This window comes from Anopheles coustani, chromosome 2, assembly GCF_943734705.1.
Source record: "Anopheles coustani chromosome 2, idAnoCousDA_361_x.2, whole genome shotgun sequence".
Taxonomy (NCBI): Eukaryota; Metazoa; Arthropoda; class Insecta; order Diptera; family Culicidae; genus Anopheles; species Anopheles coustani.
The window spans coordinates 87,477,312-87,503,449 of record NC_071289.1 but is presented as its reverse complement, the minus strand read 5'-3'; the positions used below and the strand labels follow the sequence as shown (position 1 = coordinate 87,503,449).

Genomic DNA, 26,138 nt, shown 5'->3' with positions numbered 1-26,138 from the left:
CACGCGAGACTTACCGGCGAACAAACATGGTGTAATGAACAAATCACTCGCAATGCCAATGCAATTTGCACTTGCGCAAGGTCGAGCCCCCGAACAACAACGGGTCCCAATCAAAAAGGCGCTCCACATAGGCGCATACTCCAGGAAGGCCGCTCCGTTGGTCGGGAGGATATGCTGCAGACAGTTCCGTTTTGCCGCAGTAATTGGGTTTCAGCTTCACTCGAGGGAGATCTGTGTTTGTAGACAAATGCAGGGCTCGGCCGTACTTTGCAAGTCTAGATGGCCGAGCCGTTTGTCTGCTTACGGCAGCCAATGCCTGATGAGCCTTTTTGCCTTGGTCGCTGCTGGTCGACTCCAATCTGCGGCTTGTGATGGGCTGTGGTGGGCGATATTAGTTGTCTGATTGGCAGCCAGGAAGGTTCGGTAAGCACCGGTTTTGACGCTTCACAAATTAACGAATATTTTTGAAACATTCGTATCACATGACCAAGTGCTGGGAAATATATTATGATGAAAGGTTGTATATTTTGGATTATAATTTTGATTATTCAATCACAATAGCTCAACGACAAGAAGTTTCAATTGAATATTTTAGAAGAGAAGAGAATGTTTACGAGTACCACTACTTCAAAAAATTGAAAAACTTCTCTGTATGGACAGTTGACTAAAATATAGTCAACTATTCAAAGGATTCCATTCCATATATTCAAAGTAGCACAGTCCAATGTTATAGGAATCCTGCTAAATAAGCAAAAGGAGGCAGTTTTCCCTCCCTGAATATCCTTCTATAATGGCGCAAGAGTTATACCAACATTTTATACGTTCACACGGTGCTATCAAACCGATTCTCCTCTGTCTGATTTTCCTTTCATTCTTCTATCGCGTCTAAATGATGATAACAGGCTGGGGTCGATCCAACTTCCATTCCAAAGCAGCGACCAGAAGTCTTCAATCTAACTCATAATTTACTTCCGCAACTCGACGTTTCCCGTTACGCCAGAATCGCAAACAATCGCTTAATCAAACATTACGTACATACGTTTTCGCGTGTGTCGGGAAAACTCTCCAGACTCGTGCTCCACATCCTTGCGTCCGACCGGAGCAATCATCTCGCCATCCATCCAGCCTCACATTGCGGAAGAAAAATGGCCCAATCACAAAAATGGGAGTGGAACAAAAAAGAACAGCCACCGTTGTCACTATTTTCCTCCATTATTGTGTGGACGTGGGGAAAAAAAGAGGGAAATACAGACGACCGACACGTTTACGCCCGGACGACCATTTAACACCCCGTTACAGCGACATACACCCGCGCACTCACACGTGCCAGGCGTTGTACGGGAGCGTGACTACCGGGCGAGCCTTTTAGCCGAGCCGGGAAACAATGATTCATTGCTCACTTGCTGCCAATCCCGAGAGCCTCCGGGCACGAGGCGCGTGAGGAAGGACACGTTTCCAGGCGCGCACTCGAGGCTAGTCAACATGAAACGAAAGGGAAAAAAACAATACATACACAACGGAAAAAGGCTAACATTAGCAGGCACTAATCTTTCTGGTGTACGTGTGTGATCCCTTGCGACCGAGTTGCATCTATCGGGGTAGGATAATCAAACCGGGTGGGTCACAAGGATCGGCTAAGTTGTGCTCGTTAGGGTCATCCAGGGCTCGTTTCAAACTCCCCCGACGAGATTGGGTCCCTCAAGCGAAAGGTTCTTCAACCGGTTCCCGACAGCCTCGGATGTTCCCCGAATGTGGTGCTTACGGTTCTGGCCAACGCTGTAACCATTTCGGACGAGCCATTTTTCCAAACCCGTGCCAAACTCGACTCGATTTGTTTCCCACAAAACCACGCGCACTCTGGAAAAGAGCAGCGAACCGTTTGGAAAAGGGAGTTCTGACTAAATTGGATTTTTTCCCTTCACTTGCTCCCTTGTTGGGGACTTCTTTTTTTTCCACCGCCCATTCGATCCTTGTAAACTACGTCGGGAGCATCTAGCAGCAGGCAGGCTTCCAGGAGGAAAACTACGAACTTCTCCTTCGTTCGGGCTCGTGTTGACCTCGAATGGCTCTCGGTGGGTTGGGTGGTGCAGTTTTCCCAGCACCCGTGCTGCAATCGCAATCGTGTGCCATTGACCTGATTTCTGCTGCCCCCTGCACATGCTATGTGTTTGTATTTATTTTCGAAATGACAGAGCGCAATCTGTACGTAGCTAAAACCGTTTGGTCAAACGGAATGGAAAAAGCAATGAACGGAACCTTAATGAACGAACATCGTACGGGGTAGCTTCGGGGGAAAAAAAATGTATATTTACCTACCTCCGTCAACGAACGCAACGATGGTTCAGCGTTCTGGTAATATTCCGCTTCGGCAAACAAACCAAACTCGTAATTAGTTGCTCAACTCGGCAGCTCTCGGATGCTGTGGAAAGCTTTTCACGTCGAAAAACACATTTCGTTCCACGGCGTACTTTTCTTCTTGCCATTCCGTTCGCAGAACTGTACACTGGGCTGCTTAAACGTTTCACTTTTCCACTTGAAACACTAGATTTTCTTCACTACGCGCCGCGTGCGGACTCACTCACATTATGCACACGCCACGGAGCGTTTGCTTTCACGCTCACTCGTGGGCCACTCTCGCACGTGGCTCCTCGTGCATTCACTTCACTTTCACTAGCGACCCACCCGGCCCCCGTTCTGGCCACCCCCTAGTGGATGCTGCGATGTATATCACGTGCGTGTCACAAGGTGATTTTTCCACCCGTTTGGAAAATTGCGACAAACCACATCGCGCTCCGTCACACGCGACACCCGTGGTAAGGACGTGGTTCAATCCGGGGTAAGTATGGGATGATGGGGATGCTACAAGCACTAGAAAAGAAAAGGTTAGTTGGCGAAATTCCTCGCGGGAGTTCGAGGAAAGCCACGCAAAAGCACACGTCCTGTCACATAGCGCGCCCCGTTGAAACTTCGGAGATCGAGCGCATCTCGGCAGCATCGACCATCGAGTAGGACGAACGGGCTCTTTTCATTCCGTCGCAGCCCCGCCCAACCGTGTGCCGAACGAGAACGCACACACCGTTAACAAGGGTGGCCCTTTTTTTCCTATTGCTCCATTTTGTTCTTCCACGTCCTGTCGTCAGTGAGTTTTCCACATTTTTCTTGTGATGGTGGCTGGAGCTGGCGCGATCGGAAGCAACGTTGGGACACTTCTGTGCCAAAGGTGGGCTAGCGCCTGGTGTTGGCGCTCACCCGAGCGTAATTATGTAATCTTCAAACAGAAGAACGCATACACACACTCACGGGAAAACAGGAGAATACGAAACCGAAGTACGACACCAAAGCGATGAACCGTGCGCTGGAAAGCTCCGATTGTACTCAATCCTCGAATTCGGCACGAATCGTGTCCTGCGCTTTCACCGAACGCGAGCAAGATCTCTTCTCGCAAATCACGGTCGACCAAACGATGAAACGCTAACTGGTTGTGTGTCTCTGGATGGGCTGCAGAATCACCATCACTGTGCTTCACCGGCAGGCACCCCTTTTCCTGTGAACTCACTTCCACAACTCCCGGCTCCGGAATGGCTCTCCCACCGCCCCGCCGTTGGGTGGCACGGTTCAGTGACTGAAAGGAAAAGTCCTTTTTTCTGCCGGCACGTTTTGCTGTTTGTTTTCCTTTTCACTGGCAGTCTGCCACAAGAAGAGAGTTTGTCTGTGGCCCGCAGGCTGTCTTTCCATGCCCTATTCATACCAAGGGAATTGGAAGGGATGCGTCTAGAATGCGGCATCCGGCGATAGACACGGTTGTGAGACTATGCGTGCCGACTGTAGACGGGTTGGGCTAAGGGCGTACCATAATATTCTACGAGATGTTCGATCCGATGGAGATGGCGCATTTCGAAAACGCCGAAGAACCATTGATTCTGATTCGGTTATGTTTATACAGTCTGAGAAGTCACCAAGCCGTTCGAGATATACCTTTGTATGTTGTTTAAAACAACAAATCCATCCTCAACGAGTTTGAACACCACTATCGAACTGGGCAACTTGTTCTCTGGTTTAGGAATTTGCTGGTGGTAACAGGGTTTTGCACGCGGTGCGGTAGAACGGGAACTAAAGCACACTGAAACTAAACAAAAAAGAAAACACAATCACACAGTTATCCTGTCAACGGGGACACCCTTAGGAAGACATCTAGTTGGGGCAGTTGCTCACCGGATACTAAAGCTTCGGGTTGTACCGAAGGCTCCAAAGGCTCCTACTCAGCCGGCCGAAAGGATACAAGGGCGGCACTCGTGGCCCTGTGGTTGTTGTTTATTTTCCTGGGCCACTCACCCTCACACCTGCAACGGCCCCTGTTTCGTGTCCTGAGAGCCGACCGTCTTTGAAGCAGCAGCAAACACGCTTTTAAAGTTACAGCAACTTTCATGGTGTTTGTGACAAAGATAGTGATTTCCTCTTTGCTTAATTGAACAACTTCAAAACGTATCGTATTTTACGAGGCGAGGCGAGGAGAGAGATGAAGATTAGCGCGCCAAAACTGCAGCAAACGCAGAATGAAGGAGATAAAAGCATGCCGTCAGCTCAGATAGATTCGTTTTGCAGCTTAATCATTGAGCTTTTTGAAGAAAGCTTTTGTAAAAGAGCACGTGACTGTATGAAAGGATGTAAAAAGGATATTGTTTTGTAGCAGGCGTTGATGATAGGTTTCCAATGAATTTAGATGACGAAAATGAATGTATAAATTCTACTTGAAAAAATGTAAGCTTTTTAAAGATATCTTTGTGTAATTTCTCAAAATCAACCATTTCAAATCTTTACTTTGTTAAAATATCAATTGCTATACACGCTTTATTAATATCGTCAACGGTGACATAAGCTACGCTCTTTAGTTGAGGTAATTTGGCTGACTTGCAGGAAGTATAGTTTCTGTAGTTATTGTTCATTGCTAACACGAGGGACAACACATTGTTTTAACATACAGCTGCTTAAAAGGCGTACGGTAGATTAAAGCTTCCATTAACTTTACAAAAGGCATTTCGATGGTGCAGTGCACCATCTGCGACTTCGGCTATGCCGGTTGAAGACGGCTGACATTTGTAGTTCTTACATCGCTACGCTACACATAGTGCGGCTGATAGTCTTTCGGATTGAGCGCCCGTTGGGACACCGGGGATCCAGGTGGTCGGGCTATATCGTGCCGCTGTAAGGTTAGCGGTATGTCAATACCGGGCCTCAGACGGAAAATTTCGCGTTCCTTCGCTATCGCATGTTCCGTTCCGATCGCCGTGAGGACCTCCATCAGTGAGAGAACTGTGCGAGAAACGAAAACATTTGCCTTGGTCATTGGGGGTGCTTATGAAAAAATATGACGTTATTTTGATAGCTTACAGAATAAAGATATCAATAGACACATCACGATCATCAAATTAGACGATAATCCTTCCTTGTGGCCGTAGTAAGCTGCGTAGAGTATGATTCCGGCGAGCAGTGCCATTTGTACAAAGCTAAAGTATTTGAACGTTGCTATTAATGCGGGTCTTCTAAGGCCCGCCCCGATCATCCAGCACATGGCGAAGAGGATGTTTAAGGCACACGGTATCACTATTTGGTACAATGCGGTTTGCCCTGGGAAGATACAAGAAAGATTAAGTGTTGAGAAATACTGTAAATGAAAGCTTCATTCTTTCGAACATACAATCAACAAGCAATTGCTCGGCTCCTTGGCTTAGTATGACCAGAACGAACAATATGTTTATGCTGCCGAACAGGTAGGTCAGCAGTCGGTAGGCACGGTTGGTCAACATGGTTCATCGGTTCCACCAGTACAGGCACTTCTACGAGAAAACAGAAAAAAGAACATACAATCACAAGGCAGTTTGTCAGGATTGCTTTCGCGAAATTTAAATACACCGGAGATGACATATTCATACGAACTTGATTAAGGAAGATTCGCTTTATTTATCTTAAATATGTGTGATCTTATAAATTATTACACGAAAAATCCGATCAATATCTAAACTTGGGCTGTTTGCGGCTGCGGCACGTAATGTACCGTGCCTTGTAGTTGCGCTGCCTTTTGGCGCATGGCTTCGAGTGTTGCAGAGACAATTATCAACTCAATTCCGCATCCCACTGAAAGCAGAAAGAGCATTTTAGAACATACAAGATTTTTGTCTAAATGTATCCCAAACATACCGAATAAATAAGTAAATATCCTCTTCGCTTGAGATTCCTCTTGTACAAACAGTCGAAAACCAAAGACCACCATCAAAAGGGCGAACGCAAGTTGCGCGAAGAAGAACATTTTAAACAGCCACACGAGTTTCATTTCTCTCTGTAACACAAACGCAAGGGAGAAGGAAAAACGCATATGATTAGCATAAAATTTCGTTCCGGTTTGTGTTTTCAAAACATTACGGTAATGATGCCAATGATGAGTATCACCGCTAACACAATGTTTGCAGCGCACGGCGGTATGAATTTTTCCAACAGATCTGGAATGAAAAAATCAAGAAGATTAGTAGTATCTTATTGGGAACTAAGCTTTCTAGTACTTACCACTCTCATCATGTGTGTATATGATCAATATCTTGAGCTTGATAATGAAAAATGACATCGTAAATATATTGAGCAACGCAATCAACACGCAGAGTATCCTACATGCTACGAGGGGCGGTTGAAATTTTGGCATGTTAGGCTCCTCGTTGATCCTATAAGAGGGAAGAAAAAATCTTCTATTGACGATGGTGTACTGCAGGATGGTAAGGAGATGTTAAAAAGTCTAACCAAGAAACCGAAACTTGTAATAATTATCACATCACACGTTTATTGAAATTTTCTTCCATCCTACGTAGGACCATTTAAATTGTCCTAGGAAACATTACACTGGCTTAAGTACATAAACTCTTTCTAATCATTAAGGTGTATCGTAGGCTCACGACGTTTGTCACGTTTTAGGTGTCTTCACTGCCTCCACGCTGTGGTCCACGTCCACCTTCACCAGATAGAGCAGGGCGGCCGCAAGGCAGATTAGTACGAAAATAGCTCCCAGCTGTACGTAGCTAAAGATTTTGACGATCTTCACCAATCGAGGTCGGCGCTGGAAAAAAAACCAAAATCAAAGCAGTAAGAAAACATGATCAATACTGTACGAGGAAAAGCATCGGATCGGTCGCCACCACCTGTGGCGTTTCGATCCGATTTGAAACGCTACCTACCGTGATGATCCCGATAATTAGCGCGACGACGGAAGCGAAGTTTGCCAGACAGGTGCCCACTATGATTATGTTCGTACCTTCAGGGGGAGGAGAGGAAAAAAACAGCATGAGACAATAACAATGATAGGAGCAGCAAAGTCTTCATACTTACTTGTTGGAAGGTTGGCAATGGGAAACACTTTGCTCGCCAGAGTTATGAAGATGGCTATCAGCGAGATGGCCAAACTGTATAGGAACACTTTGTGCAGTTTGTTGGTGGACATGGCCGCTCCGATGGATCAAGAACAAAACGAAAACCACACACGCAAACACACACACTCACGAACCGATGCTAGAGCATCACAATGTTGGACACGGCAAGTAGCATCATGCGTACCACCGTGGGTTGTCAAGTGTACATAAACTCCATCCCCGGTGGAGACGAGTCTTCAAACAAACAAAACGGAACTTCTTTCCAGCGGTGCAGTTAGGAACACTTGAAAATCATTTTATGGTTATCAAAACCAATAGAATTTTGCCGATTTTAACACTTTAAACGTGCTAGTTTCAGTTCAGTGACAACTAATGCTGGTGGACGCAAAGCTGTTTCTTCTTTCTTGTTATTTTGAACTGGCTCCCCAAAAATGGAAAAACTAAAATTACACGTACGTTGCGCGCATGCGTCTGTCAGACTCAAGCAGTGTTGAAATACGTGAAGTAAAAGCGAAAGTTGTGAAAGAAGTCGCTTGTCATGAAATAGAACTAAAAATGGATGAATACGAAAACATGGTACATTCTCATAAATGTTTTCCCAACATTTAAATTTGAACTCTTTTCTACTTCCGCAATGCTGTAACTGTACAACTGTAGCTTTAAAACACTGGCCAGCAAATGTTGTTATGCTGTCAGACACTGCAGTGCTGTGAGTTTATGATCCAAACAAATGCAAGTGCACAGCTGCGCACGAAACAATTGTTTTGATTTCCTGTGGACAACACCACAATGTTTTGTTCGTTTCAATTGATGAGCTCACTGCTGGCATTAATAAACATACGTCACATTCTTAGCTGGATGACGAATTCGGAAAAATGATTAAAAATAAACTAGCCGCGGTACGGCATACACTCGTAAGGCATGGAGTAAGAGATACAATAGAAAAGAACGGAACACATATTTCTGCGCAAACTTCGTAGCATTCGAGATGCAAGTAAGCAATAAATGCAACTTAGCACCACTTAATGCCCGGCAATAGCTTGAAAAGCAATCCATACATACCTGGACGGAAACCTACAGGTGGAACAGCAAAACAATCGGCCAAGTGCGGACCTCTTCTAAGTAGGAGTACTGCATACAGGATATTATAATGGCTACGAAACGCAACCCGAGTATCATACACTGCACCACACAAAAGCTAGCATAATGCACTTTGTTATTGAGATTACTGTTTTGACGACGAATGAATCATCCGTCCACGAACATCCAAAACGAAACAGTTGTGGAGAACTGGTGAAAAATGATGAGCATCAAGATTGACAAGCTGGAGGTGCGAACAACTGTTTTGTAAAGCTCCGAGTGATCTGTTTGTGACTCACAATAGATGGTTTTAACGATTCCAGTTATGTTCTACCAAGATCAGTAAAAAGAGAGGTCGGGTCAATGCTATTTTTACTCCGACATTTTTATGACAGTTGGTTGAAAAAGTGTTTACAAACATACTTGCAGTATGTGTGAGATCTTCGCTAAAATCTCACGAAATAGGTAATTAGAAATTTTGAATCAGAGTACCCATGGTTTCGCGGATAGAAACTGTTTTTTTGTGTGAAATCACTGGATATGGATCCTGTTGGTTACTATGATTGGTGAAATTAAGTGTGATGGTCTTCCTCACGCGCACGTCTTCCCAATAAATATTCCGAACGCCTCAATGGCCGCTCTTTTGATGAAACATACCAAATTGTTGTGCCCTGGCTGCTCTTAAGAGGTAAACAAAATTTCAACCAACTGTCAAACATTTTCCCACATGCTGTCAGTTTCAAGAAAAAAACCGGAAACGATTGAATCAGTTGAAAAAAAAAAAAGATTTTGGTAGGGAAATTTAGTTTAGAGAAAAAGATGAATCTTTATTAGAGACCATAATTATTTGATTTGCAAAACATTTATAATTTAAGCGTCTTTCCGTAACGTAGTTATTTTTTCCATCTATAAACTACATATGTTTTGACGCAAATATAGAAAATAGAGGGTGTAGAAATGAAGTTTGTTTCAAGTGTTCTCGTCCTATTTAGCTTTACTAATTTCGTGTTTTTGTCCGCCTCAAAATACAGCTAATGAGTAAGAATTTAACAATCTTCCCCACATTGCTGAGGATCTCAACTACCACCAGGCGCCTCCATTACCAAATGTGGATTTGAAAAATTTTAACGCGAATGCTGCGACAAAGGATGCTACGCGATTAACAATTTGAGTACAGTTATTTCGGATAGAGCGGTAAAAAACTAAGGCCGCTTGCGTGTTGTTGAATCAGTTCAGTAAGTAAGACGTTTTGCGACGATTACTTTTTATTTCATCATGTTAATAGTTCTGATACTATCATTACAAAATAAAACAAAACTATATAGAGATATTTGTATGCTTGTGATGCGTGTCACCCGCGTTTGTTTTCCCTTTGGCGGGATTGAATATAATGTACAACGGGTTTTATTTTGAAATTCTGTGGTATGATGGCGGGACCAATAGTTTTCTTTCGTCATAAATCTTGTTTGTTTTACACAGCTACTGTGTATTGTTTAAGTTCATTTTGTTATCAAGGTGCAGCAATGGCTGTAATTTTTTTCTGTTTAATTTTCTCCCAAAATCATTATTTGTTGTCTCTTTTTCACATTAATTTTCTCTGCCTTGTTTAAAGTCCACGATTTCTTCCGTGGAATTGTGTTTAGTTCTTCCTTGTTACATTACTTGTGAATAACTTCTACCTTTACTAATCGGGTTAATGATTTATAAGCTAGTCTTTCTAGTATGCCGGATCTTCTGCGGTTAGCATTCATACCATACGCAAACGATATAATATCGAGTAGCTTTAGCGGAATGGGTCGATTTTGATTCGTGTTATAACAACATTGATCATTGAACAACCACTCTACATCAACCTACGTTTCTCGTAGCAGATAAGCATACTCCGGTTGTTTATGTACATCCTTTGCGTAATATGAAACTCAATTTGGTTCAAATTCAGTCGATGAGGTGGCTGAAATGTAACAACATTGAACGATTTCATTATTTATTAGTATTTCATACGATTTCCATTGGACAGTCAGTCGGTTCAATGATTTATTTCGTTTTATACAAAAATGCTTCTGTAATAACCGAACAAACAACAACCGTTGCAAGCTACTCAACCATATTTTCAATCGTAATGTCCAGTTTCATGATTGCTTTCAGTCACACAACCAAATTAAATTTTCTGTTCATTTATGTGAGAAGTGAAATAAATAATCTCCAATAAAATGTGAAAAATTCTTCTGTATATAATTTAGTTGTTTGATGACTTTTATAGGTCATAGCCTACAACGATGTTTGCACAGCGCACTGCGAGCTGTTCCCTATATCTTTTGAATAGGAATAATTAGCTTCTTCTTTTCCTAACATAACCAAACGTGTGCTTTGATTGAACATTTCTCAATATAGCAGTACAGCATGATGCCGTGCATAAAATCCGCGTAATGTTAGGCACTTTATTGTTCTTATTTTCTCACATTTATGGATAAATAATATTCACAATCTGTTGCAAAACATGATCCATGATGACATGATAGATAGTAACCGTTTATAAGATTTTTTGCCGCAATTTCCGCCGATTGAAGTGCTAGTAAATCATGCTTTGAATGAAACAGTAAGTTTGTGTGCATATTTTCCTTTTGTCATGGTTGCAATTGATTTCAGTACATGTTTTCAAATAAAAAAAATTCTAGTTTCTTTCTAGTATCATATGCTCCATTGCACAACATTTTTCCGTACCAGCTTAATTATTTGTTGTCTTTTGTTTTACCAACTGTAGGAGTTTACTTTTGGCTATTTCTTATTCATTTACTTCTGTAAACAGGCTGCAAATAGAACACACAGTTATAACCTACCCTGCTGAACGTGCAAAAGAAATGCTGCCCCCTTGTCGGATGTATGATATTTTAGTATTTTAGTTGAATTCATCCCATACGGGATGGAAGAAATAAGCGAGAAATCATCAGTCCAATCATGCTATACCTAGAAAACTACATATTATTGAAATCCATTCCAAGCTGCTAAGCTCGAGTTGGACGGTAGTGTTTGTATTTCAACTAAGTTTCAGTAAGTCTCCAAAATAGGTGTTGCCTCGAAATACAAAAGTATGAAATGGTGAAAATAATAAAACAACTAAGGTACCGACTTGTACACTAGACGTAGTGGTGATAACGCTACTAAGAACTCTACAATGCTACAGCTACATAGTGCTACATTAAACTTTCAAATACGTAAGATACGTTGTGTTTTGGTTTTTCTATTTTCTTTATTTCACCATTTTGATCGTTTATTTCAACTAAATCTTATTTTATGTTGCATGTTTAAGCGTTTGTTTTGCTGTCCTTCAGACCGCTACATATCGTTTTGCTTGAACCATTTTGCCTTCCGCTGCGTTTGCGTCAACATGTTTTACTTTCCACGAGCGATCGTTGCGGTTGTCGCGTGATTCAATAATTCATTTTTACATTTGTTTTGCGATATAATAGCACGGCGTTTGATTTTGTAAAAATCGTTTCAACACTGTTCTCTCTTATTGTTCAGGGTCGTACCCGGGTATTCGTCCCGTGTGTTTCGTTACATTTTTTTTTTTATTTTCTCGTACGAGTGTTTTATTGAACTCTGAGGACGGGAAGGTCAGGACCGCGTCGCACAAGCAAGCGTTTGCATGCAGTCTAGGTTGGGGGTGTGGTTGGGTGAAATTGTGGTTTTTATTTTTCCTAAACAAAGTGAGGATGGGGTTTTCTTCTACAGAAGTAGTGCGAACGAACGGGGGATGAAAAAACAACACCAATACTCTTGTTCTGGCGTTTCACTTGTCCGCGCGTCGTCTAGCAAATTGTTTTGCAAGTGAATGGAAGTGGTGATCCCAAATGGCAAACTTCTGCTATAAACGGCTGTATAACTTGTTAAACACTACAACGCTAAGGACTATCATATAATAATGTATACTCTCTATATAATCCTCTAGGTATAATAGGTTCGGTGAGTCTCTGTGTGTCAATTTTGCGTGGAAGGGTATCTCTAGGGGAGGGGTTGTGCCCAGTGTGCTGCACTGGGTTCGTACAACTTAACGGGACCTGCTGGTGGTTCCACTAGGATTAAGATTATAAGTATCTGTTTCGTTCTCTTCTTGTCTGCACTACCTGTAATCCGTTCGATAATTGTAGTAGGAGTTTTTTTTACTTTGCATTTCTCAGCGCTACGAGATCCATGATGGCTCTGATGAGATAGAAAAAGAAGAAATAAAAACACGGTCACCTTGGTGATAACTAATAAATAAACTTAGAAACAACTACCCCGAAAAAGTATCGCTGAAAAGGAAGCATCAAAATTGATACGAAACGAAAAGATAATGTTTGAAGAAAACAAAAACAACAGAATCATTTAACTATGCTTACAGTTTATTGATCTCCTTTCGAAAAAAAAATCGTTTACCATTCACTAGAAATAATAATAATAATAATATAATATTAAATTTAATATTAAGAATAATAATAATAATCGTAATGATGACAATAAGAACAAGGTTCTGTTTCTTTCATTCCCTTTCTTTGACTCTTTTCCCAGGTATGAAAGATGTATAGAGCTATAGCTTGAAACGATTGTTAATTTTACAAAGTAAGAGAGGGGGGTATGCTCGTATGGTTTGTCTTCATTAGGTGTCCTTTTTGGGGTTTTCCAGTTTCCATTTCCTGTGTGCAAAAGATCAGCTATTACTCTACTCGCAGCCCATTCGCTTGGAACGGTTGATCTTGATTTGGTATTTGCATCACACACTCCAGGTCACAATCAGGTGCTACTACTTCGCAATTCAGCTTAGCTAAGCTTTCATGTCACTTCGATTCAACCGGCGTAACGCACTGAAATATCTCACGGAACCACATTCGTTTTGTAACATTTGTAGCGTTGTTATGGTTGAAGCAACCACAAGTAATAACAGGTGGCACAAAAAGGAACGAGCGAAAAAAGGTGGCGGAAAGAAATCGGGAAAGATGGAAAATTAGAGAATAGAAAATAAAAAAAAACAGTACTATACACTAAACCGATAATATTCACAAAACAAAACAACAACCGGTGAAGGGAAAGAAAAAAAAATCTTATACAAATACCATTTACAGTAAGTAAAGTGTTCCATCCACGAAAGGGCTTAAAACAACCGAACCGAAACGCGTTGCTCAGGGAAGCGTTCTGGGTGGAAAAGTGCAAAACAAACGAAACTCGTGAATTGAACGAAACAGTATAAAGGTTGCATCCTGTTTTGAGTTAAACACAATGAGGCAAAAATGTAGCCAAAAATAATTTAGTGTTTCTAAACACGGTCATAGAAGTGAGGACAGAACGAAAACCAGAATTTGGAAAGTGAAGAAATAAATAGAGGAAACATAGAAATAGAAAAACATACAGAAATAGATAAAAGAAAAAGTAACAATGAAACTGAGAGAAATAGAGTGAGAGATAGAGTAGGAAAAGGAGAGAGAGAGAGCGAGAGTATTACCAAAGCGATCGTACTTGCTAAAGCTTCCCCTACAAAGTGCTAGCAAAAAAACGGAGTCAAAAATTATACCATTTGCCATTAGTTTGTTTACTTTCTACAGTTTTCTACACAACTTTTTTCTTGCTTTGCCTTCTGTCACCCTTCACTTCTTGGCGTATGCTGCTTGCCTGTACGCCTGCTTCTAATAATCTTTACTACGTGACGTCATAACTAGGTGCAATGTGTGCTTATGCTTTAATCTTCTTCGGATCGATTTCATCTTCTGCGGGTGATTAGTGTCGTGTGCACTCCGGATGACCGATGCCTTCTGTTTGGTGGTGATTTTTTTTTTTTTTGCTAAAGTTTTCCTAACCAATCGCCTTATGGGCCACATTCTGTCAAACGATCAGTGCGTGAAGCGTAGAAAATCGAGTTCGAGTAACTAACTTGTACAATTTAGCTACAATAGCTGACCGGTGCGCAAACAAATGTCGGTACGAACAATCAACAATCTAAAAACGAAAACATTATGCTACAAACGAGAGAAAAAGTATTCACAAAAACAAAACAAAAAAAAACCCTAACCGAAGGGCTAATGAAAACCAACGAACGGCTTGGCCCGTCGGTTCAATACCGGTGCGCGTAAAGTAAAATGAGACCAAATTCGATTGCAAACTGAAACCAAATCGATTCGAATGGGCTCGTTTTAGAACGAACACGGACAAGGTCGGTTTGTGGTAACTAAATTCTGTGCGGTACCGGACACTCCTTCTGCCTTCCGCCCCATGTTGCATTGCATCTCCAAGGGAGAGGGGCAAGGATAAGGATCGCGTTTATCACTTTTCGCGCGGCTTCACTATCGCTAACAACAGTTGGCTCTACTCTGCAATGCACTACGAAACTACGTCACTATCGCCAATGAGGTTGCCAAATCTGCTCATTATCTGCTAAATTTCGATTTCCACCATGCGCCCAACCGGATGTGGTCAAGGGGGATAATTATTTGTTTTACAGTTTGCATTCATTGCCAGAGATTTTGAGGACGTAATGGGTAACTCAGGTGTGCGTAAAAAGCACGTCAAACTTCAACAAATCCCACCGCAATCAGCGTAAGTAGTGTGTGTTTTTTTATCAATGTTTGCTCCACTCACTTCTGCACCGTCGTATTGGTTTATCTTTGATGCGTCTTTTTGTTCTATGCTTTGCTATCTCGCCTGCTCGGACTGTTGTATTACATTCTTCAAGAATTGTATCGACGAATATAACGTTTCTTTTTTTTTTTCAATGTTTTCCAACAATCATTTGTTGACTTGGATCTTTGCATAGTGTCCTTTCGCCTTGTTTCTTTAATTTTTCCTTTGTTCCGTTTCGCATGCACTCGCTGTTTTGTTTTGCTTTGTATCGCTTCCACTTATCAAATAACATATTTTATCGCATTGTGTCACTTACTAAATGTTACTATCACTACAATTGAATCAGACTACTAATTGTTTACTCTCATTGTTTTCACTTCCTTCCACGTCCCGTCATATATATGTGTTTTTTTTATTTTGTTTGTTTAGCATGTTTTGTTTATTTTGTCTCAGCCTTTCCCACGACGCAATACCGGTTCTTCCTTTCTTTTCTCCGCCCCGCGTTTCCTCTCATTCACTTCCGTTCCGGCCGTGGTACCACGTGCAACAATCCCAACGCTTATCGAACAATGATAAGTTTGGAAGGTTCATGGATGAGTATAATAAAGCGAACTTGTCTGCCATAAACAGGGGGAAAGGGAAAAACAAAAACACACGTAGATAATTCAAACCTTCAGTGTGCGAGTGACCTACCATTAACGGTTGCAGCACGGTTCGGTTTATGAGCAGCAAACAAGGTACTCTCCGCGCAGAACTTGCTAAGGCTGCGCAGGATGAGGATCAGGGATAAAAGGCAAGCAGGCGCACGAGATAACGGAAAATAGTGTACGCCGTAACATTCTGGCAAACCGTTCCGCGCATTGAACGTCAGGCGACAGGCGAAGGCGAGTGGGGTTGGGACTCCTCCTTCCTGACAACTTTGGGACTCAGTGTGATCAGACCACCACTTTGGTAGTGTTGTAATAACAGGTTTTCAATGTCTCGAACGTATATACATCAGCCGGCCACCGGAGGTCAACCAGCTTAAGAGTTGCTGCTATGCTCTAGTATAATTTGTCTTTCTCACTACTTGGCTACCTCTTCACATCTGCTCTGCGTTTGCGCTGTACTGGTTTTTCCTCATTTGCTCTAATATTTCTCAGTTGACTACACTGCTAGTTTGTATTCTTTTATCTAAATTTACCACACTACATGACCGTTGGTCGTCAGTAACGATTGCTATCAAACAAAATGAAGTGTATAACTCGGTAACAATTATTATCCAACAGTGTACGTTCTAGCATGCACGCATTGCACGCGTCTGCACGTTCCCCGACGACACCTTTGGTGTCCATCGGGTACACTCCAGGTACGAGGGGGATGGTGTGTAAAGGACCATCCTTCGTACCACCAGAAGCCTGTTCCTGGCAAATTGCCTTGATGAAAAAGGAGCTTTGAAAAAGGGGCAGCTCATCAAACTGCCTATAGAATCAGTGAAGTTTCATCGAGTTCAATAGAGAGAGAGAGAGAGTGAAAGAGAGAAGAAAAAGAGGCATGACCTCAAAAGTTGTAGACAAAGGTGAAGAAATACGGTCGAAGCATCGTTTGTACATTTCTCACGTCCCTCACTGCTCGCTGGCGCCGTTGGCCAAACCGAGTGTTGGGGGACAGTAGTTGGAAGATTTTCCGAAGGCATTTCCCGCACGCATTCCATCCTGGAATAAGGCTGGGTTGGTGGTCGGGTTGAGAGATAACAACATCATTTCCCCCCCGCCATTTACACTCGAGGCGGAGGCTTTAGTTGCAGTTTAATGCCGACACTCCTGGAAAAGGGGTGTTACAGATTGGTTTTTTACTTCTCTTTTTAGTTTCGTTTGTTTAGTTTTCTTCCCCCATCGGCCCATCTGGAAGTTGATGTGCTTTTTTGATAAACTCACAGCCCTACGTCATCTCGTCGCCATCGTCGTTGTCCTTGTTATAGTCTGATTTCGCAGTTGTATTCCGATGTTTCTACATTCGTTTGTGTTTTTTATTCAACTTCAACACAAGGCGCACGCTTGCAATGCGAACAGTGAAACTCCGTCAACCGTTCCCCCGTCGGGAGACAATTCCCCATCAACCTAGCCGGAGCACATAAGGGTCCTAGTTGTTGGGACATCAAACTTTAACAAAACGGTAACAAAAGTCAACTAATTGATTACTAGAAAACAAGCTGCCTACCAGCATTCGCCTCTCTTTTATGGTTTTTTTTTTGCTTCTCTGTATTTTTGTTTGTTCCTCACTTCTAATAAACCTTACAGCTTCTTTTATAATTGCACGAATAGTATAATTTACAATTTGTTTTTTTTTAATGTAGCAAAAATGTTTGTTTTTTAATTAATGTTCTTGTTTAATCCACACCTGGAGTATTTCTCATCTCGGTTCGTGAGTAACCTTTCTTGGTTTTTTTTGTTTCGTAAATTTTTGTTTTTGAAATACAAACATATCGAAGTGAACTAGTAGTTCACACAATCAGCAACATAGTAATAACAACCCTAAACAATGCGATCTTTAACCGGTGATGCCGAAATGAAACGATAAAACAAATGAATGACTTACAGAACTGTGGTGGCTAACTGTGGCTTCCGTGTAGTGGAAAGCTTTTGTTTTCCCCCGAAATATTACGCACATCTACGCTTTGTCTTATATATTTTTGTTCTTCCCTAGCTTAGCTTAGGACTCACATCTACCTTACGTTAGAAATTACCATCGTTTTTTGGTTGGGCCTCCGTGGGTTTTCTCCCCCCGCTCGTGTTTCGTGTTTTGTTCTGCCACGGGTCTTCGCTTCGAGGCCGCCCAAACCACTTGTGTTTGTTTGTGTGTTTCCACCTACTATTTTAATGTCCTAGAAGTAGTTTGGATGTATGTTTTGTAAATCTCTCTTGTGTGTGATTTTGTTTTATAACATGCTCTCTCGGTTTAGCGAACAAGGATTGCCATCCATCCCTTCGCCTTTATTCTTTTGTGATTTTTTGGAGCTTCTATTAGCTATCAACGCTTCAACTAGTCAACTAAAGCCTATGGTATATGCTAGTAATATATTAGTAACAACCGAAAGAAAACAACGTATTAATATAGCCTTCTAACGCCTTCTAGCTGCGCGCCTCGATATAACCGGGGTTATCCACTCGCGTTGTTCCGGGTTCTGCCTTGCTGTATCCCTCTGTCCCTGTCTGCTGCCTACTCGCCCTTCTCGCGTTCATGCTGAGCATCGATCGGTTACTATGGTATCAAGCTGCCTGTTTACTATCGCGTTGCGTTGCCTACTAGATGCTGCTGCTGCTGCCGTTCGGTTTCGGATGCTGCCGGTGGTCGGTGGTAACGTTGGGTGACGAACAGGATGTCGGGGTCCCTTCCCCTCTTGGAAAGGGGAAAGGTGCTGAGGGTTACGGGTGCTGCACACGACCGCAGCACGGCGGATAGACGAAGAAGAAGAAGTGGTAGCGGAAATGACGGTCGTAGAAGTAGTTGTTGCGTGGGTTTCATCCGAGCAGGCTTCGATTATACCTCCTGGTACTTGGAAAGGCGGGCCCGAAGTTCCATGTTTTCCTGCTTCAGCTGTTCCACCTCTCGATGTAGGTTCATGTTCTACGGAGAGAGAGAAAACCCGCAGATTAGACACGGTGTCGACAAAGAGGCCGCAGGTAAGGATACCGTACCTCTTTTTCCAGGTAACCAGCACGGAGCGCGATTTGGTTTTCTTTCATGCGGCGCGCGTCACGGGAACGCTTCGCCGCCATGTTGTTCTTTCGACGGCGCGCCCAGTACTTGTCGTCCTTCATCTCGTCCGGGACGAACTGTTTGCGGGACTTCTTGATCATCGGCTGGGGCTTGAGCTCCTCGTCCGAGAAGGCGCGTGTTCGCGGATCGAAGTCACGGGTCGAGGACATCGAGAACGCTGTAACATCAAAAACTAACATTTACAATAATGAGGGAGATGATCCTTAAAAAAAGATTAACCAAAGGGCGTGTGGTGCGGTGTGAGCGGTGAGTTTGGTGGTGTTTGGCCGGATTGTCCGATTGTTAGCCGTCCAGCTCAGACTCAGACGATGGATGTGTGGATGAAATGTTTTGGATGGATGGAAAATGGTGTGCGAAGCTATCTTCACGGGAGAAAATCATAAAATAAAACCCTAACGCAATGACGCTATACGCAATGTGAGATGTTCTCGCTTCGTGCCTGGTGATGCCCGTACCAGGATAGAAAGACCTGCGGTCGTTTCGGTTGCAGGACCCGTGGCACGGACATCGGTACGAGGCCACGCTACTTACTTGAATCGGCCGGCGACGGTGGGTTCATCGTTTCCGGGCTCATGCAATCCGATGGCGAGGGCGACCGTTCGCGCTTCGTCGTCACCTGGCTCAGGCCGGACAGCGACAGGCCCGCACAGTGGCCGAGGCTGTCCGACCGCTGGCCGGCTAGGCTGGTCGAGTTGCCCAGATGACTGCTCGGCAGTCCATCGTACGGGATGCCGTTTTCCGAGAGAAACTCGTCCAGGTCAGCATACTGCAACGAGGTGTGGCCATGGGTGCGGAGGGTAGAGGAGAGCGTACGGTTAGATCGACAATGTTCTTCAGCAATTATTCAGTATGTTAGCGTCGTTAGGCGGGGTTATCTATTACTAAGTATTAGCAACTAACAAACGCTAAACTACTTGAGTTGTTCTACTTATTAAAAGTTGTAAGAAATACGAAACTAGAAAGTAGCTTTTTATTAATTTTTCAACAAACAACTATCACAAGCAGAACTGATAAGGAAGAAAAACAGACCCTTTTTATTGTCTTTTAAATTTAAATTAGCTTTTTGACACATTTATTTCACACTTTTTACTCTCTTTTAAATTTTTTAAAAGCTTTTTGAATATGTAATAAATTCGATCATTCATTATCCCTATGGAAATGAATACAATTTTGTAAGTTGTTCTATTTAATTAATTCAGGTTTTGTTTATGTAAAATTTTAAATTTAGTTTGATGCTACGTTTAAATCAATTTGTTTACCATAACAGTAAAACATTGTAACAAAAGATTGAAAACTTACTAGAATTGGACAAAACATAGAACAATTGCAAATTAAAATGAAACTACGTAAATCTTTATATTTTTCTGACAGTTTTTGTAATTTTTGAAATTTTGAAATTTGGTTTCGTGCTACGTTTAAATCAATTTGTTAACCGTAAAAGTAAAATATTGTAATAAAAACTTGAAAACTTACTAGTATTGGACCAAACAAAGAACAATTGCAAATTAAAATACTTTTACGTACATCTACAATTATTTTTCAATAGTCTTATACTTTTAGAAATGCTAATTAAACTACTTCATCCAATATATCGTGGCTTCAAAATGAGTTGAACAAATCATTGGCATAAAGATGAAAGCTTTCTAAAAGAAATGTTCAAAAGCCCTCTGGAAGAGTAATATAGGATTCATAAGCACGTATCTACTCAGTCAGTTAAAAACAGTTACTTGCAAGACAAAAACATAGAGTAAGGTAAAGAAGTTTGATCGATTGCTCACCTCACTCACCTGATGCACTTTGAGATCAGAATCGTAGGGCAATGTTTTATCCCACAGGTTGGGCCCCAGGAACGCTGAGTGTGCATCGACGCTCCACGGGTCGCCCTCCTCTTTGTGTTTGTCCTCGCCGCAGATATCTTTGTTATTGCTTGTTTTACCTGAAAATAGAAAGACTACTATGAATTATAGATTTTTCTGTCGAAAATCATAACGCGTTCGCCAAACGTGGTGGACGCCACAAAACTCTTCCGGTTGTCGGTTAGAGGAAAACGCAAAAAAAAAACAAACAAAAAAGGAAATTAAGGAAAAACGATCACACACACACACATAAAAATACACGGGCACTTTGGATTAGTGTCCGGGTTAGGAGACTCCGAGTTAACGTTGTCTAAAGGCGTTAGTTTGTAGGTCGTTTGAAAATCATTCCGGTTACACAAATCGGTCAATATGTTAAGAATTGGCCAGGCATAGTTCCGCAACGCTCGGGGGAAAATCCCGCCCCCCCTCCCCATAAGGATGGCCAGCTCTCGAGGTATCAGGTGTACCGATCGTGCACATGCGCTTCGTGCCTTGTATTTCCTTGTTTTCCAACCCTATCACGGGGAAGGGTGGTGTGTAGCGAACGTGCGAGAAGTAATCCGATTGTTCAGCCACGGAACGGTCCCACTCGAGTCGCTGAAGCCAAACGGAACGATGCCGGAAGGGATCGCTCAGAGAAAAGGGGTGGGGAGCGTTGGGTAAAACCATTTGAACGAACGAAGAAACGAAAACAAACATCGAAGAAAATGAAAGTGAAATTTTAACCCCAGTCTGCCGCCACTTTCTCCCACCACCACCACCACCGCGTGTTGTGGAAAGGAAAATAAAGACACGTAACATAGAAACGCGCGGCCGGTTTTGGTAGACGACGCTCCGGCAACACAAATGTCGACATCGTGAGACGGCGCATGCGTTGAATGTTTGAGCGGACTCGCCGGAAGCAACGGGGTTTGGGGCAACTATTATGTTACGGGGGGTTTTTGGTGGTGCGCGGGGTGGGTTGCTTTTGCGGTTATGGCTGTCTGTGTTATGGCTCGCGAGCACTTCCTAGTTGGCAGGAACTGGAATGCCCCACCATGGCCCGGCGTGCCACCGCAGAGTGCGCATGCGATAATGCGTTTGTGAAGTGCAGAGATTGGCCGCTTTTCCATCCCCCACCCCCCTCCGCGGCCCGATCGAACGGATCGACGATATGATGGAAGCGAAGGGCCGACGATGGTAATTAAAGTCAACCCACTGAACGCGGGATGGGAAACCGCGCACACACCAAGCAAGCAAAGCTGGCAAGAAACTGAGCCACCGAGTTACTAAGGCCTCCGAAACGGGGTAGTCCGAGGAGGAAGCGCAGGAATGCTACGGCACCACCGGAATTTAGGTCTCTGGGCAGACGGCGATGGTCCTCGGCGCGTGCTTTGTTGTGCGGATCCTTTTACATAATCGATTCCACTCCGCCCCGGACCCGTTCCGCAAATCGAAATTAATTAATTTCCTTCTTTGTGTATTAGCCGGTTGGCAGTGTTCCTTGTCCACTCAATATTAAGGTGGTTGATATCAACTCGGAGAAGCGTAGGTAATTAACTTTGCCACCACAGATTGGAAATGTGATACCTTTTTGCAAACGAGGGACGATCCAATCAAATACAGTATCGTCGAGGTAAAACAGGATCTACAAAACGTTTTTCTTTGTTTCATTATTATTTACACAGGTTGTTGATTAACATTTCTTTTCTTCAATTGGTAAAAAAGGAAGACTTTTTGAATACTTCTCCTTAACTTTGGTTTACGAATACGTATATTCCTTACATCATAAGATGTTTGTTTTGATATGATTCATATATGATGTTGTTTTTTGTAGTTTTAATTCATAGTTGTTAAAAAAATTCTACAAAGCAATATATCACTTAATGATGGCCTGTTATCAGTACCATTGATACTTTTAAAGTTGTTTTTTTTCCATTTTGTCATTTTATTAGCTGTTGTTTATCAGAAAAAATATAAAAATCTTTAAAAATGCGCGTTATAAACAATAAACAAGGTTTATCAATCTTACAATTTGCAAAAATCAAACAAATTATACTTAAATATTAAGTGTAAAACTGTCCAAGTATTTTTCTACGGAACTCCAGAAAGCATAAATTGTTGTAAAGCCAGAGAATGTTTCAAAGTAGGACTTAACACAGTTTAACAGCGTTGAGAAACACATTAAAAATACATTTTTCCTCCTCACTATTCTGGTCGATCTCAGACACGTTATTTTTGGACCAGCCGGAAGAGGTCCCAAACATTCCAACCAGTTGCAGTTAAGTAAATCATTCCCAAAAAGGATCTTGACTAACGGTTTCAAAAAAGGTTTATATGGTACGGTGTAAAAAAAAAGATGGCTCGAAAATGCACTCCTCTCGCGGGACAATTTATCGTCTTTCTGCGCGTTCCAAACCGAGCGCCGATGACGCTGCCACGACTGACACATAAATAAACAACTCGTAATCGAAAGCTAAAGGTTTCTCCAAACGGTTTGCCATTTCGAAGCCGACGGTCTAATCAAGACGCTTGTCGCTGGACAAAGTGGTTCCATCCTCCCGACGGATGCTCCGAGCGAGCAGGAAGCAAACCCAGCGGAACTGTGCCATCAAAAGAAGTCGATGGGAGAAGAGAAGAAGAAAGAAAAAAAACTAGGTGCAACGAGAAAAACTAGGCTTCGGATGAAAGTGAAATTTTCTCATTAAGTCGCCACGAGACGCGAACCGGTTTTCCCGCGTGCGAGTGTGTTTGTGTGTTTGCTTTTTTTTTATTTAATCCCATCCAACCGTCAGCGGATGAGTCCAGCACGCCGTTTGGATTCCCGTGTTGCGCAACGCACGAGCGTGTGTTGTTGTCCGGTGACGATATGTCCAGCTCACAGCATCCCTCCCCACCGAGGAGAAGGGTTGGGTTGTGGAAAGTGCTGTAATAGGAAAACCCGCCGATCGTTGCCGATCGCGCGTGCAAAACCTCTTCCTCCTCGATCGTGCAATCCCGGGAGCTCATTGATGTGACAGATTATGAACCTCCGCTCGGGCAGCGGGAAAAATCAATTTCCGTCCCTTTTCCGACGGCAACGGGAAATCGGTCATCACCGGCCAACAGCGACTCCGGCCCCCCAAACCGGTCCGTGAGTCCATAAAGCCGCAAAACTATCAATCGGTTTGTGTCAACCTGTTTCCCAGTTGGACATCTGATGTGTCTCCTCTGGGGGAGGGGAAACTTTCTTTCGCGCGCCCGGAAAGTGCTTTGGAGACACGCTGTCATAAGATGTGCCGCTGGTTGCGTCATAGGAAGTTTCTATTGCATTGCGGTTGGATGTTGGTTGGTTGGAGCTATAAGCTCCGGGTAATAAAATCTCATTGAACGAACCAACCCCAAGTCGTAGGAAATGGCCAATAAAAAGACACTAACTTAAACACATAATACTAAATAATAAAAAAAAAACACATCGCATTGCAAATTGCTTTACCAAAGTGTACTGTTCAAATAAAAGTGTTAAGTCGAAAAAGATGTTAGTTAAAGGTCATGTCTTGTTTCTTCTTCCAAAACTATTTCGATTCAATTTTTGTTGGTCCACTCTCTAAAGTGACAAACATTTCCTTTTCGCCTCCCTCTTTTTCCTCTTTTTTCCCCCCCACCGTGAGTAATATCAACCACTTTCGCTAGAAATGGCACACTTTGGCGAAATTGTGGAGATGGCGAAATTCGCAAAAAATCGCAATAGAAAACTCGCCCCACCCGGCGGGGCTCCAACGAGCGCACCGGAAATTGCGCATTCGCCATGCGGTAATGTTGCGAAAGACATAATTATAATTATGTGAATTATACAATGGTACACACACATACACAAACACGCACAAAAGCATGTTACTTCCATGTTCCAAATGTGGTGAAGCGAAGGCACGAAAATAGGCCATAACATTGTGGCGCTGGTCGTGGAACCGCATGTGCATCTGCGTGATTTGTATTTTTATGTTTGTTTCAGTTTTCATTTCCCCACACAAAAGGGGTTTTCGTCGCCTACTCAGATTATCCTCTGCTTGACCGATAAAATACCCGTAGGAGGAATAAAATAAACAACATCGTCTTTCCTATTTACTGAATTCCTCCCTCTTGGCGCAGCCACTTGTTCGATTGTTATGCTACGTCGCATCAATATTTGCAAATGCATTTGCGATTCCAGGAGCACCACCGTTCCGAAACCCAGCATGTGTTAGCACCCGCCCTACACACCTCCTCCTCCTCCTCCTTCGAATTCGTTCAAACGAACCGTTTCGGGTTTTTTGTTTGCACTTTCGCAACGAGCCCGGGTTGCCCTTAAGCGCCCATTGCATGCGCAATTACCGGCATTTAGCATTTCCTCGGCTCCTACTACCAGGCAGTGTGGAGAAAAGTACCGACTCCGAACTCCGAGGCGAACCCAAGGAAACCAAAGACTCCCGAAGCAAATCATCTCGGTTTGCCATTCGTATACTAATGGGCCGAGTTGTTGTTGGTGGGTAAAAATGGCAAACAAAGGCATGGGTTTTTTTCACTAACCCGGAGGTAGGGGTGACACTTTGCGGGGTGGTTTAAACTCGAACTGCGCGGAAGAATGCCACAACACACAGACCCCCACACCCGGTGATGCATTAAATATGATCGTTTCCTTCGCCGGAGCGCTTCGGACGAAAAAGCCCCGGAAAAAAGTGGTTGCAAATTTCCTTCTTCCGTCGCAATGCCAATTTTCTGCACTGTTTACCCACCGTGTGTGTGTGTGTGGTTGTGTTGCACGGAGGGGCTGGATAATGGGTGTAAAATTGATTTCCAATAAGCGCATTATCATGTAAATAAAAGTAATGCAGTCACGACAAGCCATGGATCTTTGCCTTCCCGTCCGCCATGATTGTTTGTGTCAACAAGGTAATGGATCGCAAAGAAACTTACCCTGTTTCATAATTGATTTGCTTAGAAAGTAAGATTCAATTGCGGATTTTCAAAACAAATCCTATCATTCAGTTCAAAATAGTATTTTTTCTTTCTTTTAAAATCGAACATGCATGAATTTAAAAATGCTCTTACGACTCCAATCCGACCTCACGTTTTCCTTCCCATAATCAATCAACCCGGTAAATGAGGTTCCTCCCTCCGTTACACCTTGCGATAGGTCAGTGTCATCGTCAACAAAGCCTCTCTCTCTCTTCTCGGGGCGTTCTGTCCCACTGTCATGAGGTTCGGTTCCATCTAAAAGCGACGTTTAAATTATGATTCACCGCATCGAGTGCTTCTGCTGGTGCGTGGGGAAAATGGAAAAATGCTCGCTAAACACCCAGCTGCGACACAAAGCTGGCAAAAAACAACATGCGAATCGGTTCTAAGGCCCAGCACCCTTGAGCTGAATTCGCGCATTCAAACGTACCGATCTGTTCCGCGACAATAGCGAACAGCGTTCGAACAAGGGGGGGATTGGAAAAGTGTGCTG

General features: G+C 43.0%; 3 protein-coding genes across 6 annotated transcripts in view; all 3 read right to left on the bottom strand.

Moving 5' to 3' along the window:
• Window positions 1-4,813: 4,813 nt before the first annotated feature.
• LOC131263056 (uncharacterized) lies at window positions 4,814-8,718 on the bottom strand. Of its 4 annotated transcripts, XR_009178240.1 has the most exons (6): window positions 8,472-8,718; window positions 6,559-6,710; window positions 6,418-6,494; window positions 6,196-6,334; window positions 5,935-6,132; window positions 5,713-5,834 (listed from the first exon to the last, which is right to left on the bottom strand). XR_009178240.1 is itself a non-coding variant. In XM_058265190.1 (4 exons), exons 2-4 carry the CDS (start codon window positions 5,802-5,804, stop codon window positions 5,117-5,119), a joined length of 540 nt encoding a protein of 179 aa, XP_058121173.1. In that variant the 5' UTR covers window positions 5,805-5,831; window positions 8,472-8,714; the 3' UTR covers window positions 4,814-5,116. The 4 variants fall into 4 exon arrangements, 3 of the variants coding, with proteins under 3 accessions (XP_058121173.1, XP_058121172.1, XP_058121174.1); XM_058265190.1 differs by lacking the exons at window positions 5,935-6,132; window positions 6,196-6,334; window positions 6,418-6,494; window positions 6,559-6,710 and adding exons at window positions 4,814-5,310; window positions 5,389-5,625 and having other exon boundaries at window positions 5,696-5,831; window positions 8,472-8,714; XM_058265189.1 differs by lacking the exons at window positions 5,935-6,132; window positions 6,196-6,334; window positions 6,418-6,494; window positions 6,559-6,710 and adding exons at window positions 4,814-5,310; window positions 5,389-5,625 and having other exon boundaries at window positions 5,696-5,834; window positions 8,472-8,713.
• Window positions 6,870-7,798, bottom strand: LOC131263057 (uncharacterized). Its single transcript, XM_058265193.1, has 3 exons — window positions 7,369-7,798; window positions 7,218-7,294; window positions 6,870-7,099 (listed from the first exon to the last, which is right to left on the bottom strand). The coding sequence occupies exons 1-3, from the start codon at window positions 7,478-7,480 to the stop codon at window positions 6,947-6,949; spliced, it is 342 nt and encodes a 113-aa protein (XP_058121176.1). The 5' UTR covers window positions 7,481-7,798; the 3' UTR covers window positions 6,870-6,946.
• Window positions 8,719-18,491: 9,773 nt separating the features above from the next.
• The window catches only part of LOC131266421 (thyrotroph embryonic factor), a 123,079-nt gene continuing 115,432 nt past the window's right edge, over window positions 18,492-26,138 (bottom strand). The window contains exons 3-6 of the mRNA XM_058268936.1: window positions 20,624-20,787; window positions 19,368-19,602; window positions 18,755-18,993; window positions 18,492-18,683 (exon numbers count right to left, since the gene is read on the bottom strand). Coding sequence (XP_058124919.1) covers window positions 18,597-18,683; window positions 18,755-18,993; window positions 19,368-19,602; window positions 20,624-20,787 — 725 coding nt within the window. The 3' untranslated portion in view covers window positions 18,492-18,596. The remainder of the gene's footprint in view (window positions 18,684-18,754; window positions 18,994-19,367; window positions 19,603-20,623; window positions 20,788-26,138) is intronic.